This window comes from Talaromyces proteolyticus (genome assembly GCF_021365285.1).
Source record: "Talaromyces proteolyticus strain PMI_201 chromosome Unknown BGW36scaffold_17, whole genome shotgun sequence".
Lineage (NCBI taxonomy): Eukaryota > Fungi > Ascomycota > Eurotiomycetes > Eurotiales > Trichocomaceae > Talaromyces > Talaromyces proteolyticus.
The window spans coordinates 374,715-392,024 of record NW_025764293.1 but is presented as its reverse complement, the minus strand read 5'-3'; the positions used below and the strand labels follow the sequence as shown (position 1 = coordinate 392,024).

Below are 17,310 nucleotides of genomic sequence, written 5' to 3'. Positions count from 1 at the left end.
GCGGCAGACTGATAGATAGGCACAGTGGTACGATTAATCTCAGGGTGTGCTGGCACACGCCTGAACTCACACACCCCAGCGACGGGCTGGTTGCGCAGCGTGTATATCATTTCTATTGTTGCCTAGCGTCGTCGGCCGAGAGTTCCGAAAATAGTGGCACCTGGGGGTTAGCACTGGTGCATCAACATCGGCGTATTTTCGACCAATAACAGTCTGTGCTTCGTTGAATTCCTCCTGCGCCCCTCTCAGGGCTATTAACCCTAAGGTCGACGAGTCGTGCGACAGGCATCAGCTTTTTTATCTACTAAGACTACACTCGCATCCTCCTTTTGAACCACAGTCTGGGTTTTCATATCAGCTCACAACACTCTGGCATCCACTCACTCTTCATTGATGTACTTTCTCTAGCCCGCTACAACTTTGTTCTACCACGAAATCAAGCCAGTTTGCCTTCCTTCTCCACCTTTCTTTAGCAGCTCTGCCACCTCTGTCACTCCCACACTTCCTAACCCTAAGTCGAGTCTCGTCCATTCCGCCCTCGACTCAACGCATCTTCCACCCCCCCTTATTACCACAATGTCGTCCCCCGAAGCAGCCGGCCAAAATGATCCCTCCCAGTACCTCGTCTCCTTCGGCCCCGACGCCAACTGCACCCTCGCCTTATGCCCCGTCGAAGCCTCCCTCCAGGGCTACCGGCCCGCCGTCGGTGTGCAAATCGCCTTCATCGCCCTCTTCGGCGTCTCCATGCTCATCCACCTGGTCCAAGGCAGCCGCTACCACACCTGGTTCTTCGCCAGCATGATGGCGCTCGGCTGCATCGGCGAGATGATTGGTTACGGCGGGCGCATTTTGCTGTACCAGAACCCCTTCTCCTTTGACGGCTTCATCATCGAGATCTGCTGCATTACAATCTCGCCCGTCTTCTTCGCCGCCGCCATCTACGTCTCGCTCGCCAAGGTCTCGAATTTTTTGGGCCCCGAAGCTTGCAGGTTTCCGGCCAAGATATACGTGTGGGTGTTTGTGCCTTGCGATATCGTTAGTTTAATCTTGCAGGCCGTGGGCGGCGCATTATCATCGAGTTCGGTGGGAAGTGACAAATCGGGCGAGTACATCACACTTGCAGGTCTGGCGTTCCAGGTCTTCACTCTTACTGTCTTCATCGCTATGGCGTTAGACTACCTCTTCCGCTACATCTCGTACCGTAAGTCTCAGCGAGTGGATCAACGCCGGATCCTCTCGACGCGCCTCGGGATCTTTGGCGTTTTCTTCTCGGCATCTATTCTCTTTATCCTCATCCGTTGCTGCTACCGTATTGCCGAGCTCAGTCAAGGATACAGTGGGTCAATCTTCCACGAGGAGGGTCTGTTTATTGGGCTAGAGTCGGTAATGGTGATCCTGGCAGTGTTCGCCTTAAACATTGCTCAACCAGGTACGGTTCTGTCCCATGTAGGGAAATTCTCGTTCGTACTAACAGTTGCAGGCTTCGCATTCCAGAACCGCACTCAGGAGGCCTATACAACCTATGGTAACAAGGTTGAACACGAACCCAGCTCCGAGCAAAAGGCGTCAAAGGTAAGAGAAGCCACCCTGACCCAAGAATAAAACAAGTTGTAAGACAGGTCGCCAACAGCCCGGCAAACGCAGCAACCTGGCGATGGATATGTTGCCTATCCGAGGGATCGGCGCACATTGGGCTTGTAACAGGGTCTGAATGGTCTGACGGAGGCTATCTAATCGATGCTGAAGCGGAATAGTCGTGTAGGCTAGCGGTAAATGTAGATTTTCTTTTTTGTATTATGTTTTGTCGCTAGCGAATACACTAGCATAGCAAGAAAGGCTTAAATAAAGCCTGAAATTCAGCGTTTGTATTAAAACAGCTCGTGGTTATAACTATGTCGGAATTATCCTGACTAATCAAACTAAATCGAAGGGAATTAACTACTTTAGAGACCCTCCAATAAAGGTTCTTGAGGTGCGAAATGCAAAAACTTCACAATATTACCTGCAAAGAAAGCTAATTGCCTTGCATAATCAAGCGCGGGGTGTTCATTAATCTGCCACGTGCCAGTCTGGATTTATCGGTACAACTCAATTCTGAAATAGCGAGCTTTTATACTACATTTTACTGCACAATTTTTATTTGATGAAAGCTGACTCCGACATCGACAATCAATGGTGCAGATGATTCGATCAATCTCTTTCAATTCAACACCCTGTGTCTCACGCTTTCTAGAGTTGACCTTCAGCTAATACAATTACATCGCGGATGGCCATAGGGCTAGTTAGTAAATTTTGGAATAATAAAGGAATAATATGACGGGCCATATGTGGTACATCTATGGTTCCTGTTCGCTTGGTCTCAATGCGAAAATAGTCGGTCGGAATTGGTCTGGGAAGGGAGAAGTTGCATTGGTCGGGCAGTCAACAGCAAGGGAATGTATTTCATATAATCGCCAATAAGTGGGCATTGGCAACTTCTAGTGTCCACTTTCTAGGTCTATCCTGGTTAAGTCAATAATACTCATGTATATAATATCAAGAATATATTCTTTAAGCAATATGCATGGTATGCTCTGCTGTAATTACAGATTCGACTTGTATACTCAATTGACTCCATCATCTGCACAACTATTAGCACCTCCATCTTAGTGCTACTCGAAGGTAATGATCCTTTGCAATATAATTTATTATTTCCAATAAACTCACTAAACACATAAGTATTTTGTAAGGTCGGTCTGACGATGGGATAGAACTTCCCTAGTTGTAGTGTTTACATTGGCCACTTGTAGATCATAGAACATCCGTGACCTGCTGGTTAGATTGCACAAATCTCAGATGATGTTCTCGAAATACAAATTTTGTTTCAGTTACTAACCTAGTCGTTCGTGTCGAGCTCTAGCCCCGAATACGAGAATCGCTAACCGCTAATCGCAAGTCTCTGGAAATACGAGGTTTCATAGGTGACAGCGGAGATGTAAAAGGGGTAGACCGATAGAAGTGGATAGGACCCGCACTGGCGTAGCCAATTAACTTCTCGAGTACATCAACTCAGCTCTGAGAAGGTCGGCTGTGTTTATCTTGGTGCTGGTCAGTTAAAATGGAGAGAATGACTTCTGTTCGACTTGATAGAACACGATGACAACGACCTAATCGAGCTTTGTTGAGCATCTCCACTGTCAGGATTCTTTGTGCAATAACGTGGGAAACTAGTGCAAGCAGGACGAGGGATTTTGTTGAAGATACATTTCTTTGATCAGCATCATACTATCGGTGATTCTAATATTGGTTCTTAAGCAAATTAACTGGCCGAGATTTCTCTAGAACTCTCAATCGAACGTCACAAACCAGAAAACTGATTATACATGGATCTTCAGGAAGAAGTCATACGCCTGAACTCCAAGGGGGTATATGAACTTCTTAGTGGCGGTGCCGACGTCAATACCCAAGGGGGTAAATACGGGAGCCCTATCCAAGCTGCAGCGTACTTAGGACGTGACTCTATTTTGGAGAAACTACTGGACAACCAAGCAGACATCAATTGCAACAATGCTGGATTGCAGAATCCACGTCGACGAACACCACTGTCATTGGCTGCGGGAGCGGGGTGCAGCGGTACTATATCTTTGCTTCTCACGAGAGACGGTATCAACTTGGACTCTGATGATGATGACGGTAGGACAGCACTTTCGTGGGCTGCAGGGAACGGGTTAAGTCTAGTGGTACTGGAAAAACTTCTCGAAATCCCCGGTATCAACCTGGAGTCCGAGGATAAAAATGGTAGAACGCCGTTCTCGTGGGCAGCGGGGGAAGGGCAGACCAGAGTAGTGGAGCTACTACTCGAAAAGCCCAATATCAACCCTAATTCTAGGGACCACAATGGCCGGACACCCTTATCATGGGCTGCTGGGAATGGACAGCATGGTGTGGTGAAACTACTAGCAGTAAGAGAAGACGTTAGTCTTAATTCTCAGGATAATGGTGGTAGAACCCCTTTATCGTTAGCTGCAGAAGGTGGACAAAGCCCAGTAGTCCTAGAAACACTACTGAGCATAGAAGATATCGAGCCGGATTCTGGGGATAAAAACGGCAGAACGCCGTTGTCATTTGCAGCGGGGACAGGGCGAGGCAAAGCAGTAGAATTACTGCTCAGAAGGTCTGATGTCAATCCTAACTCCAGCGACAGAAGTGGTATACCGCCGCTGTGGTGGGCTGCGAAGAATAGCCATGACGAAGTAGTCGAGTTGTTTTTGGCGAAGGAGAACATAAATACCAACTATAAGGATAACGATGGTCGAACATTGTTGTCGCGGGCCGCAGAGGATGGTCGAGATAAATTAGTGAAATTGCTCATAGCAAAGGAAGGAATGAGCCCTGACTCAAAGGATAAGACCGGAAGAACAGCGTTATCATGGGCCGCAGGAGCTGGACGTAGCGCCGTAGTAGAACTTCTACTTCAACGGTCCGACGTCCATATAAACTCCGAGGATAACAATAATCGCACACCCTTGTCATGGGCTGCAGGTAATGGACACAGCGCCGTGATAGAGATCCTACTTACCAAGGAGGACATTGATACCGACACTAAGGATAAAAGTGGACAAACGCCATTGTTATGGGCTCTGTGCAACAACCAACATGAAGTGGTACGGTTGCTTATCACCAGAGATACGGTCACTTTACCATCCTTGATCCAGGACGGAGACAAAACATTACTTGAGTTGCTGCTCTCTTCTGGATATGACGTGAATAGATGCGGCGGTGCCAGCATCACTCCAATCCGCTTTGCTTTTCAGCGTAAAGATCGCGATCTTATCGAATTACTACTCAAACACCGTGCGGAAACCAAAACCATCATGACAGATGAGTGGCTTGATGTGTATAGAAGACAACGAACAGACATCATACAACTTCTAGAAGGACTCGGGGGAGAGAAGCGGATTTCCTTTATTGAGAAAGAAAGAGTGGGAGAAATCCAGGCTTCTGAAAGCCTTCAGAATTTTGAAAGACGTCTTCTGTATGTTGTATTGGTTCTTTTTCTCAAACGTTTCTTACTAAGGACCACAGCCTATTTTCAGATTATAAATACTGGCCCAATTGGCCACTATTCAGTTCGGCAAAAAAAGCACGCCCAAACGAGCTGTTAATTACCTATGAGGATGTCACCGATCATATTGTCAGGGTTCATGTTTCTTTGTGGTTTCCTGCTGAGGAAGATACATCTCAGCAATGCTTCGGTATGCCTGACTGGGGCCAATGCAAAATATCATGGACAATAGTATCCCCTGTGAGGCAGCATGACCGTCCTTGGAAGTCGGTAGACCACATGAGTACATTGCCGAACGGCTGGATTCCACATGATGGCACCGATTTCTTCTTGCAGTTCATCATGCAAATAGAGGAGAGGTGGCTCAGATTATGCAATAGTGCTGAAGATCATCTAAAGCAATGCGTAAGTTTATCAAGGAAACCCTGAAAAAGATTTAACTCTACCCTTTAATTTCTTATGGCATACTAATCAAATATCAAAATAATGCACAGCGTCTTGACCAACTGCGCTCAGAAGGGAAAAGCCCTGATCTAATGCGTCGTCTTGCAAAAGATGCACAAAAGTGGACCGAGCTTCGCCTTATTTTACAAAACCATGCTAATATTGCAGAAAATTTTATTGTGGAATACTGTGAGCGCTACAATGCAAATCGAATCCCAAAGGATCTCCAGCAGTCGGTAAATGACTTCCAGGTCAAAGTTAACCATCAGATCAATCAGCTGGACCAGGCTGTCCGAGATCTTCTACAATTTGTAGGTTTTCAACGAATCTCCTTTAATCACGAATTTTACTCAAACTTATCCGGTTCAGGAATTTGCCTGGGCCTCGATCAACGAGACTAGAATATCAACAAGATTGGGACATAATGTTATGCTGTTCACATATATTAGCATATTCTATTTACCGTTGTCATTTTGTGCGGTGAGTACTTCATATCTGCTCCATATGCTTCGAAAGGTAGTTTTATACAAACAGTGCACTAACGAAACTGCACGGGTAAGGCTCTCTGGGCTATTCCCAATATCTCCGACACTGAAACTAGAAACCCCTTTATCGCTACTTCAATTATTGTAGCGTTAGTAACATTGTTTATTTCTTTTAATCTCGAGAACATCACTGGGCTCGTTGGAAAATTGTACCAACGCTGGAGAGTGAAATTGGTGCGAGATATGCGACACGATAACAATTGGAATGAAAAGGGAGAAGAACTCGACACAATTACTCCTAACTCAAGAATGCCTTCTGAGTGGTGGTTACTTGGATACTTGGTTCACAAACTGGTCGATAAATTCCAAGCTTTACCTAAAAGGAAGCAGGAGGGAGGTGAAAAGTTGAAAAAGGAAGATGATGATAGGAGTTTTTGCTAATCTGTCTTAAGGAATGGGATGGATATGTTGCCTTTTGGTTTATTTGTTGTCAGATCAGTAACAATTATCTGAATTAGGAAAAGTATAACAAAACTAGGGAAATGCCGTACAACTGTTATTTTACGTTTAACTGGTGCTATTCTCTCTTATGTAAACCTTAGAAAGAGAGTGATCAGTAAGTATCCTATATGAGCTCAGTACTAAAATATCGCGTGTCCGATGCGAAATGAAAAGAGATACATATAATCAACATACCTTCTCAAAACTCGCAACTCTGGCCCTCATGGGCTAGTCTAATGTAAATAGTTGCCTATAATCAGTGAGAATATTGGAGTATCGCTTAACGACTTCGGTGATGAATTTCGGTCCACAAATTATTACTCATCCGAGGTCAAAACTTATCAATATAAAGTGCTCGCTAGTCAATGCCACTTCGTAGTTGCTCTTACTAGCCTTGCGATGTTATTATACCCCTCTAGAGGCTAGAGTCACTACTAGTTCTAATCTAGTTTCGACTTCTGTTGCCAAATGAATAAGGTCATAGATGCTAAAGCTGCGTTGGCACAATGGGAGATGAATGACTGGGAAGAGACCTAGCTTGAAAATGCCGAGGCTACCGCCGATCTTCCGTTGTCGTTGCAACGTCCCTTGTTTCGATCTAATTACAGTAAGACTCTACACAATTTCCGATAAATAATTAATCAATACTATTAACCATTCAAAACGACTACTGACTGCTTGCTCTAGGTCTGCGCGGATTGTAATTTGTAAACATGTAGCTTTTCTTTTGATGAGATGTGGTTCGAAATGAGCCGAGAAGAAATCAACTTAGTCAACAGCTGCAAGATGAGTCTCAAAGAGGTAGTAAGCCATATATGCCGAGAAGTAGAAAATTTAACCGAAAATGGCTTTTTAAATATCTTCTCATTAGCTCGTATGCTACCCTATTTCTCTCTCTTGTCTGTTGTGTCTACGTCTTGTTTTGATGAATAGATCTGTGAGGAACTTAAAAAAAAATAAAACTAGTGTTGATAAACAATTGTGCTACATATCCTTCTGAATCTAAACCTCTATCTTTCTTCGACATATTTCGCTAGAGCCAAACCACGGCGCTATTTATCGTACTTCAGCCATGTCACTCGGTTGTATACAATCAATATGACACCCGTCACGTCACAAATCGTATCAATGCTTTGCTATATACGTTCGAAAGGATCAAACTAGATAGATGCGGCATTACTATCTCATTGACTGACTCTGACAAGGCCGGAATAGGTGATAGCTCCCTCTTGTGTCACGTGGAATTACGATCATTCTCTGACGTTTTCATTTATGAGCCAAGCCTGTATTTCGACATATGCTCACTATTAGACTAGTCACTTGCCACTGGGAAAGATGTGAGCGACGATTGATGGATGAAACAGATTATCCGCGAGGAAGGATCTGCAATTCACTCTTATGCTGCTTCTCGTGATCCGACAGAAATTTGTTCAAACGAACCAGGCTTTCTTAACGAAATGACAGAGAATACTTTCGAGCCATCTCTAGAAATATCATCTTCAGTAATAATGCCTACAGAAAATCTTGAACTTCAGACGGAAGATTAGAAAACCTGGAACTTCTGTTCATCAAAGGATGAACATCACTGAGTGTTCGCCGAGACGCAGCCGATTAGTGATATTTTCGATTGCATACCTATTTGTGGAGAATAAACTTATACCAGAAACTAGTAAATGTTTTTGTCTTCCTGGTTCATGTCTTTTCAACGATAATGTAATTCTATATGCTAGATTAAAGGCCTAAGTTGCTGAATACCGTATTCGTTATATACGGTCTATTTAGCCCAAGAAGGAGCCAGCCTTCTGTTCGGACGAAGAACGACTAATGTATATCCTCACTAGTATAGACCATATAATTTCTCTAAGATCAGAAATACATAAAACGTGTATACAAAATCTAATTAAATGCTTTTTTCTTGAATAGATTTCTTATTCTTAATTCAGAAGTATCTTAAGTAACATCTTCATTATATAGAAAACCACTATAATAAATCTTTTATAATATTGTTAACGGTCTATCACACATATCTAAACTGCCACTATAGTAGAATTACATAGAAAAAGGCTTAAACAGTATCTAAGAACTGGGGGGAGGCTCCTGCTATCGATTACATTCTAGCCAACTTATATCGCTCCGACTGATCCGAGTCGATTTCTTTGTTGGCCAAACATCCATTTTTGGTGATTGTTCCCCGGCAATTCAAATGTGTCTCTAATTTCATCCGTAGATCTTTCTGTCCTTCCGCGATTTCTGCAACTAACCCCAGAGTCTTCAGCTCTGTTCCGGTGATAGGACGTGATGACGAAATTGCATCCGACCCAAGTGTGTGTTTCCATTCCAAACCCCCGTACCGTGATACAAATACTGGGAATGGTCTCCTCCTGGTCTCGCTGAGATCAACAGTCGCTGTTTTCACCATAACTCGCTGATCACAAACAAAAGCCAAGGCGGCTCCAGCACCACGGGCATGGCCATTGAGACAAGCAATAACGGTTTTCGGGGACTGGTCTATCATTTCGAATAGTTGCATGAGATCATCGAACCGAGGTTTTCTTTCACTGTTTGTTCCATTTTTGTTCCGCGCATCCAGACCGGTGCAGAAATACCTGCCGTTTCCTGTGAGAATGATACGAGAAATCAAGGGATTGGAGCTGTGGTTTCTAAAGCATCCAATCAACCCGGAAATCATGGACTTGGTAAGAGCATTTCCGCTGTTCGGTCGATTCAAGACCACATTCAAATCAGTTCCGGTCTGGTATATGTGGAGGCTGTCCGAGTATTTTACGCGGTTCCACGACTCCTTTACATACACCACCGGTCGAAAAGAAGATAGCCGCGACTTCTTCTCTCTTGGCCGAAGTTCTCTCACACACTGACTGCTCCGACTGCCTGGCTGTTTGAGTCGCTCTGTGATCCATCTTCCACTCTCAGCAAGTTTGGCTAGATCAACCCCTGTGTTTATTCCAGCATTGTGGAACATGAAGACAAGATCTTCCGTTGATACGTTCCCTTTTGCGCCCGGTGCAAATGGACATCCACCTAAGCCACCAACACTGCTGTCAAAAACACGAATTCCGCAAAGATATGCCTGTAGAACGTTTACGGCTCCCTGTCCATACGTATCATGGAAGTGACCAGCCAGCTGGTCTAAAGGAATACCGTTTCTCTCTAGGAATCTAACTAGCGACGTGACTTTTGCTGGGGTGCCAGCTCCTGTGGTGTCGCCGAGACTGACTTCATAGCAGCCCATGTCTATCAGCTCTTTCACACAGTGCAAGACACTTGATGGTTTTGTTGGGCCATCATATGGGTCCACAAAAATGCAAGATACATATCTAAGTAGAGAGGTGAAACATTAGCGGCTTTTTTCAAGGAACTAGATTCGAGTATTACGTACCCTCTCACTGCGATTCCCGCCTCAATCGCTTTCTGTGCCACTGTGCGGGCCTTTTCAATCCCTTGTTGTACCGTACTGTTGATATTGGCCTTGCTGAATCCCTCTGTGGCGCTGACAAAAACGGCCACTTCTTTTACATCATGAGATAGTGCAATTTCAAGTCCCTTCGTATTAGGCACAAGCACAGGTAATCGAAGATCTTCCTGCTCATTTGCGAGGAGCAATTTGATGGTAGGATCTGCCAGAACTTGCTGGCAGTCTGCTAGCTGGGGTATTCTATGCGGAGAAACTACCGAGGTGAGCTCGATTGCCCGTAAACCTGCCTTTCGAAGCCGATGTATTAACTCGATTTTAGTTTCTGTCGGGATAGCATTTTTGATACTCTGCAGTCCATCCCTAGGGCCAACCTCGACTATGCGTACTTCCGGAATAAGCCGAGGCATGCTTGCGCCCGCCTACCGTGTCAGCGATAAGGCAGACGATCAACTTTCAAGCATTTCTGCTAGTTTGTAAGGTCTGTTTTTCTTATGAAATATCTTTTTTTTTCCCGTCTCTATTGAACAAGAAATGGTCGGTTTTATCTGATCGTCAAATCCGGGGAAATCAAGCTAGAAATAAAGCGAAATCATTGCGGAGACGATATCCCCCGAACGAGAGTGAATGAGCCTCGGACCCCGAGACAGAGTTAACCGCGGCGCATGGTCAGCATGAACAACGATAAACACAACAAGAATGATTATTTTTAACAGGCATGTAGCGGCCGCTAAACCGATCGGCGGCAACTCATGTAAGAAAAAGCCGCTGCTGAAGCCTTCCCTCCGATTCACATGACGTAATTAGGTATTTCGGTATTACTGTTTGCAGCCGAAGAACCCGAGACAAGTATAGAAACTCCAGCAATTCCAATTCTTCGTAATTACGAGTTGACATCGAGGTTACATGCAAGCTATAAATATATTCTACAATCCAGATATTTTTTTTTCATTCGAAATTGATTTTTGTAATGGTCATTGTGACGTCTAGCACACACTCAAAAATAATAATCGCCCCCAGGCATAATCCGAGTCTCAGCCCTCGGCGGCTTTCGGGTTTCAGCTGGGGTTCTCCTTTATTACGAGGTCTTGTTGAATGAGCAATAATAACAACTCTCTTGGTCGGATCATATGAAAGTTGGTTGTTAATAATCAACTATTAGATGTGTGGTTGCGGTCTAGACCCACCTTATAGCCCTTATTGTTCGCTGAAGTATAATCAAATCCACAAATTACCGAGATAAAAAATTACAATCGAATGACAAAGGCCCATGGAGAAATAATTGGCCAAGTGAAACTTGGAGACATAAAATTAATCGGTTCTTAACAACGACATAAAAACCATTTAACCTGCTCTCATTTGAAACATCTCTAAGTGATTGTCCATCTCCGGTGTCAAGTTACACAAACATACTAATCAATTAGCAACTCAATTTTCCCACATATATATTACGTTGTATTATCTCAAATTAACAAAGTAATGGCAAAAATAAAACAGGAGGACACTGCAGTGGCTGTATGATCATGTGACTTCGCCTCCTCACCAGCCATCACAAACATCATGATATAAAAAAAGATCAAGATGAATTTCAAGCATTTTCAGAATCAAACTAACTATTCTAACCGACTAGCAGGTGGCTACGAGGTTTGTATCTAGGGGATCTCTTCTCAATAAATGCTTACGTTGCGTGCATCTGAAGGCTCTAATTGGCTAGCGTCTTTAGAACAAACCAGGCAATTTTGGGTATTTATATGAAGGGTTTTCGCTCCATTTTTCTTCTTCTAAATAGTTGACAACTAAGCAAAGATGAGTACTTTGTGGAAAACTATTTTCTCGTACAAAGCGACCTTTACCGAACGAGAGTTGCCTGACCAAAGCGGAAAGGTAACCTATCTTCCTATTCACCAAGTTGAAATCGGCATCTAATTTATACCTAGGTGTTCATAGTCACTGGCAGTTCCAGTGGTCTAAGACTGGAGCTTATTAGAATACTATACCAACGAAATGCCGTGATCTGTATTGCCGTCCGCTCCGAGACGAAGGCCAAGGACGTAAAGAAAGAGCTACGACGTGCGTACCCGGACTCGCAATGTCATCTCAATCATCAATACCTAGACTTGAGCGATTTGAAGATAATAAAGCAGTCTGCACAAACTTTCCTCCAGAAGGAACATCGCCTGGATGTTTTGTGGAACAATGCAGTTGTGATGGTGCCACCTCAAGGATCCAAAACAGCTACGAGCTTTAACTAGGGGTGAATGGCATCGGAACCTTTTTATTCACGAGCCACCTTCGCCCAGTCATAGCTGAAACAGCCAAGATTACACCAAAAGAAACAGTGCGAGTAGTATGGGTAGCCTCTGCCGCTGCGCTGACGGCACCAAAGCCCCCCATTGACTTTACTAATATAGATTACAGAAGGGAGGAAAGTCAGTGGTTAAAATATGAAGAAGTAAGGCTGCAACTGTACTACTTGGAATTGAATTTGCGAGAAGATTTGCAAACGATAGGATTCTCAGCTTGGTGAGCTCTTCTGATCGTTCGTGCAGTTCGCTACAGTGGCTAATCTATGCAAATAAGACTATTGATCCTGGCCTTTGCAAGACAGACCTTGGCCGTACAATGTCATCGATTCAGATGCTATTTGTAGTATGAGTTCAATGATTTATTTTATTGCGAATATAGATACTGATACACAATTAGAATGGATTCGCTAAGGAGCCAATAAATGGTGCTTATGCCGAGCTATTTGCTGGACTCAGTCCAGAAATTACGAGTTTGAATAACGGAGGATGGAGTATGTATTCAATTCCTGGTTAGTTTTCTCATTGTCTCCAACTCGGTAGTTTATCCATTCGGTCGCATTGAACCACGCCGACAGGACCTATTGTCGGAAGATTTAAGTAAAGAAGTTTGGGGAGTGGACGGAGGACCAAGTCAAAACTTATCTCAAATCAGATAAACTACGTAACAATACTTTTCAAGTGTTAATTTTACAGGCCATGCTACCATAGCAGGTCGCTTCAATCTTCTCGTTGAAATTCATGTCTATACAGTCTCAATGCGTTGTATGGACCCTCTTTGTTAAATAATACTTAACAAAGGCATGTCTGCACAAATACCCCCCTTCGTTTCTATATGTCGAATTCTACGGCTGGCCTCCACGTAGAGATCTCCACAAATCACTATTTAAACTAATATCACTATTTTGCTCTCCTGTAAGCATCTCCCACTTCTTTAAAAACCAAGGCATAGCTTCCCAGCTACGCAAGTCACCACGGAACACCTTATCCTCGTCCTCCCATAGAACCCATTGTTGAGCTCCAACACCGAAGTCCACCGCTCATTATGTCTAGACAAATCTCATCTTCATTGATAATATTTGTATCAAGAGAGATCTACATGATAACATTTGACCGGAATGATGGCTATGGAAAGAAGTAGGTCATAACACGGATGATGCGATACACCTCTCTGCACGGAAGTCAGGACAAGATCAGAGAGCAGTTAGTTCTTGAACATGCTGTTGGTCAGTGGCCATGTCTTGGTTCGGCGGTGATGGAAATTGCACATGTAGCTATGTCGTTACATATAGCTTGAATAAAACACCATATAAGTAATAATCGCGCACTACACTAGTATATTTCTACTGTCTATATATCCATAAAAACTTTTGGGACCAATATTAACGGCGTAGGTTAAAAGAAAAATTCGGATAAAACTTTGTTCATAGTGAGTCATATTCACCTTCCCAACACGGCAATTCGTGGATCCCGCGAGGTTTGCTAAGCCTCATTCCAGAGCTCGGCATTTACTTAAATACAAGCGAAGATCCAGAATTTAAAACAACAATTGAATATTTCTGTCAAATTTTGGTTTGTATAGAAGCTAAAATAGATTTAATATTACCATGGAGACGTCCCGCCTAATATTAACACGCTTTACCAGTGATCATCTGGAGGGCTATTATCGGATCTGGTCTATCAAAGAAGCTACTCGATGGAGGTATGAGATGGGCCTAAATGATGAAGTCATTGATCATGCAAAACAGACTAATTAAAAACTCATAGCTCCCATGGCATCTGCACATCTCTAGACGATACTCGCTCCTGGATGGCTGCTCTCCTCGTCGAAAATAATCCAGATGCAGAAGTCTACGCAATTTTCCTCAAACCAGATGAATTAGCAACAGACGATCAAGATAAAAATTTAATTGGCGTCATTGGTACACATAAAACCGACCCGATTCCTGAACTAAGTTACATCTTTCATCCCTCGGCGTGGGGCAAGGGCTACGCTACAGAAGCGTTGAAGGAGTATTCCGGGAATTATTTCACACTCAAATCGAAATTCGATCAGCTAACTGCATGGGTGGATACTGAAAATCTACCCTCGATTAAAGTGTTGCGCAAGTGTGGGTTTGTGGAGGAGAAGACGGAAAAGGGGGATTATGTGATTCCGTGGATGGAACCGCAGAAGCGAGATTCGATTCTGTTTGTGATGAAGAATGAATAAATGAGATGTATATTATATCGCTAGTGGAAATAAATCACAAGCTAATTTATGTACCAATATATCGATGAGCTGTAAGGGAAACATGCTGAATTACGAGACAATAATATGCATGAAAAAATCGGCCTGAAAATCAGAGTCCTTTTTGGGAATATAAGCCAAGGCCGGCTCTATTTTGCAGGCAGTTGCACGTTAGTCGTGCCGTCTTCTGGGTTTGGGTAGTACCACGCCGTCACGGCAATAATTAGATACACCAAGACGCAGAGGCCGCCTTCCATATAGTTCGACTTGCCGTCGCGCATGAAGTTGCCCACAACCAAGATCGACATCACGAGCATCACGACCATGAAAATCTCAAAATTAAGATCCATATCTGTGCCGAGTCCCCAGCCAACAATGACAACGAGAGGCGAATTCAGTAGGGCAGTCTGAATAGACGGACCAAGACAGTGGAAAAGTGCAAAATTGATTTGATTATCCCTGCGGAATCATCATTAGCGGTTGTCTAAATTTTGAAATTTCTATGTGAATGAACCCCTACCATGCTTCATCAATCGCAGTCAAATGTTCTGCCGCCTTCTCAACCAGCGGAACCAGAATTAAACCGATGAAATTATCCGGCACACCTCGGCTTCTGATAGCAGGGATATTTTCAACCAAGAACACGGCGGAAAGAGCGACTAAGGTTAAGGAAACCGCAATCGCAACAAGACTCTCGGGGAGAGTGAGTTTAGGCCGATTTCGTTCCTTTTCTCCATCATTGTTTTGGTTCTCGTCGTTTTCGAGAACTTCATCGAATATACTGTGGTGTGTGCGGAGATTGTACCATAAAAACCTAAGTTAGAAGTCAGCTTTTTCTGTGGTGAGGTAATAGTAATAATATTAGAATGCACACATGCAAAAGGCCGCAAAGAGAATGATAGCGGTGGCCCGGCTAATCTTTCTCGTGTTTGAGAGAAGTTCATCGGCGGTAAAGGTGCCATTCGGCGAGACAGCGCCAGACAATGCGGAAAAAAAGGCACTCGGGATCAACAATCCGAAGCCAGCGACAAGAAGTAGTCCAGATCCAACCTCGCTAACAGCTTCGTGCAAAATCTGCTCTTCACGCCTTAGGCCACCAATGAAAAAACACAAGCCCAGACACAAGAGCAGATTGGCCAATATCGAACCCAAAATAGCGGCTTGAATGACGGAGATCAAGTCATTGTGATCGTTCTTCTTAATCAAGACCATAAACAGGATAAGCTCGACGGCCGAAGTCAGTGACGTCTCCAGCAGGATACCCCAGACCTTAGGCAATTTACGCGCCAGCTCGCCACCAGCAAATCCCAGCAGATTCGCACTCGGTACGATAGCGATGTAATTGAGAATGAATACCCAAAGGTCAAGATCCGGCCGAGCGAATGCTATGACAATAGCAGCGGGGACGAATGGCCAGAGAATATTGACGACCATGGAAACGGTACATGTGCTTCGGAAACATACTCTCAAAAAGTGTACCGGGTGGAAGCCATTTCTTCCGCTTTCCCCGGATGTCTGGACGCGGAAAAGTCCCAGGACCTTGGGTTGGTTGGTTTTCTCGCTGTTATGTCGTGGAAGAACATTTGAGGAGGCTTCGTTCTTGGAATTGGCACTGCTGGGCCGTCGGTGAATAATTGAAGTCATTAAGATGTCGAATCGGAAAAATATTAGTAATTGATTGAAGTTTTATGGGTTTTTTCGGAGTCATCAATTGACAGCCGCATAACAACTGAAAGCGGGGAACATCAATTAATACAGCGCACGCCGAATTGTCAGTTGACACTTGACCCAAGATTGAAGGGGAAAAAATCAAAAATATTAAAACAATCGGAGGTAGGAAAATAGACGGAATATAATCCACGTGTGACTAGAGAATATCCACCCAAGAAGCAAGGAGAAAAGAATAATACGAGATTCAGAAGAGAATCCGAGATTGCAGGCTGGGTCCTGCAGGCTGTAGCTGTCAGGCGCAAAAAAAAAAAAACACAGCTCCTGCGATTATTCAGTTCGGTTTGGTGATTTGTCCGTCCTCTTGGCGGCTAATGATTGGTGCCAGCCGCATCGTGATCCCGAAGGAGATCTTGGCTGGCTTGGCGGGCCGTCGGTTCTACCCTTGGCGGCGCCCAATCACAGTATCCCAGCCCCTGTTCTATTGGCGATTCATGTGCTCTGTACGTCGGATTTAAAAATGATGATAGTACGAAGTGTATTTTGCATGAATTCGCTCAGAGCATAGCTAGTACTCCGCACTTAATGGGCGATCCCCTTTCGCCTTTAGCGGGTCGTGGCGCTCAATAGTCAATACTATCACGTGATTTAGAAATTGACTGGCAGGCTATTGGTCAGCATAGCGGAGTCTCTGGAAGGCTAGGTTCATCAGCCTCACCTCAAGTCGGGCTGGCTGATCACGTATCAAGTTAGGTTTAGCGTTATCTCTGCCAATTGAAGCTAGCCGCAATACCATATTCTACTCCCTGTTCTGGGTTAGCGCTCCCGGTCGGCGCTTTTGAGGTCTCCGCATCAACAGGGAAACCTTGGGCACTTTGGGGGAAAAATCATGCGATAGCTTATTATTATAACATTAATATTTAATATTATTTAGCTAACTAGACCTTGAAGTAATTTAACATCTTAGAATCTTATTTCTAAGATAAACTATATTATAGATAGTATAGTACGTAAAAAGGATAGAGGAGCGTGAACGATATTTTTGAGGTTTTCGGAGCTGCAAAAAAGGATATATTCCAGGGCACAGATCTCACCTCTTGTATTTGACCGGGAAATTCCCAGACGTTCAGTATACCATTTATGGTATACAAGCTACTGTTTATATGGGAAATAGCCAAATACATAGCAGCGGACTTGCCAGCTTC

At 44.0% G+C, this 17,310-nt stretch overlaps 5 protein-coding genes across 5 annotated transcripts; 3 read left to right on the top strand and 2 right to left on the bottom strand.

Moving 5' to 3' along the window:
• The first annotated feature begins 324 nt into the window (after positions 1-324).
• On the top strand, positions 325-1,860 carry BGW36DRAFT_331319 (putative sphingoid long-chain base transporter RSB1). The gene is made up of 2 exons (XM_046212832.1): positions 325-1,429; positions 1,481-1,860. Exons 1-2 carry the CDS (start codon positions 577-579, stop codon positions 1,600-1,602), a joined length of 975 nt encoding a protein of 324 aa, XP_046065292.1. The 5' UTR covers positions 325-576; the 3' UTR covers positions 1,603-1,860.
• Positions 1,861-8,581: 6,721 nt separating this feature from the next.
• On the bottom strand, positions 8,582-10,314 carry BGW36DRAFT_309532 (3-hydroxymethyl-3-methylglutaryl-coenzyme A lyase; the record flags this gene model as incomplete). Its single annotated transcript, XM_046212414.1, has 2 exons — positions 8,582-9,809; positions 9,872-10,314. 2 exons carry the CDS (start codon positions 10,312-10,314, stop codon positions 8,582-8,584), a joined length of 1,671 nt encoding a protein of 556 aa, XP_046065291.1.
• A 1,396-nt stretch (positions 10,315-11,710) lies between these two features.
• On the top strand, positions 11,711-12,338 carry BGW36DRAFT_466852 (uncharacterized protein; the record flags this gene model as incomplete). The annotated part of the gene is made up of 2 exons (XM_046222363.1): positions 11,711-11,788; positions 11,842-12,338. The coding sequence occupies 2 exons, from the start codon at positions 11,711-11,713 to the stop codon at positions 12,154-12,156; spliced, it is 393 nt and encodes a 130-aa protein (XP_046065290.1). The 3' UTR covers positions 12,157-12,338.
• Positions 12,339-12,509: 171 nt separating this feature from the next.
• Positions 12,510-14,471, top strand: BGW36DRAFT_466851 (GNAT domain-containing protein). The gene is made up of 4 exons (XM_046222362.1): positions 12,510-12,553; positions 12,608-12,705; positions 13,853-13,909; positions 13,975-14,471. Exons 1-4 carry the CDS (start codon positions 12,527-12,529, stop codon positions 14,417-14,419), a joined length of 627 nt encoding a protein of 208 aa, XP_046065289.1. The 5' UTR covers positions 12,510-12,526; the 3' UTR covers positions 14,420-14,471.
• A 115-nt stretch (positions 14,472-14,586) lies between these two features.
• Positions 14,587-16,081, bottom strand: BGW36DRAFT_365880 (vacuolar H/Ca2 exchanger; the record flags this gene model as incomplete). Its single annotated transcript, XM_046214693.1, has 3 exons — positions 14,587-14,896; positions 14,958-15,251; positions 15,312-16,081. The coding sequence occupies 3 exons, from the start codon at positions 16,079-16,081 to the stop codon at positions 14,587-14,589; spliced, it is 1,374 nt and encodes a 457-aa protein (XP_046065288.1).
• Between the last annotated feature and the right edge of the window lie 1,229 nt (positions 16,082-17,310).

Bases quoted from the DNA above. Each gene is read 5' to 3' on its own strand.
- BGW36DRAFT_466851 (XM_046222362.1), top strand. From the start codon at position 12,527: ATGTCATCGATTCAGATGCTATTTGTA. The intron at 12,554-12,607 runs GTATGAGTTCAA...ATACACAATTAG, and splicing joins CGATTCAGATGCTATTTGTA to AATGGATTCGCTAAGGAGCC. The intron at 12,706-13,852 runs GTATTCAATTCC...ACGCTTTACCAG, and splicing joins AATAACGGAGGATGGAGTAT to TGATCATCTGGAGGGCTATT.
- BGW36DRAFT_331319 (XM_046212832.1), top strand. From the start codon at position 577: ATGTCGTCCCCCGAAGCAGCCGGCCAAAATGATCCCTCCCAGTACCTC. The intron at 1,430-1,480 runs GTACGGTTCTGT...TAACAGTTGCAG, and splicing joins CTTAAACATTGCTCAACCAG to GCTTCGCATTCCAGAACCGC.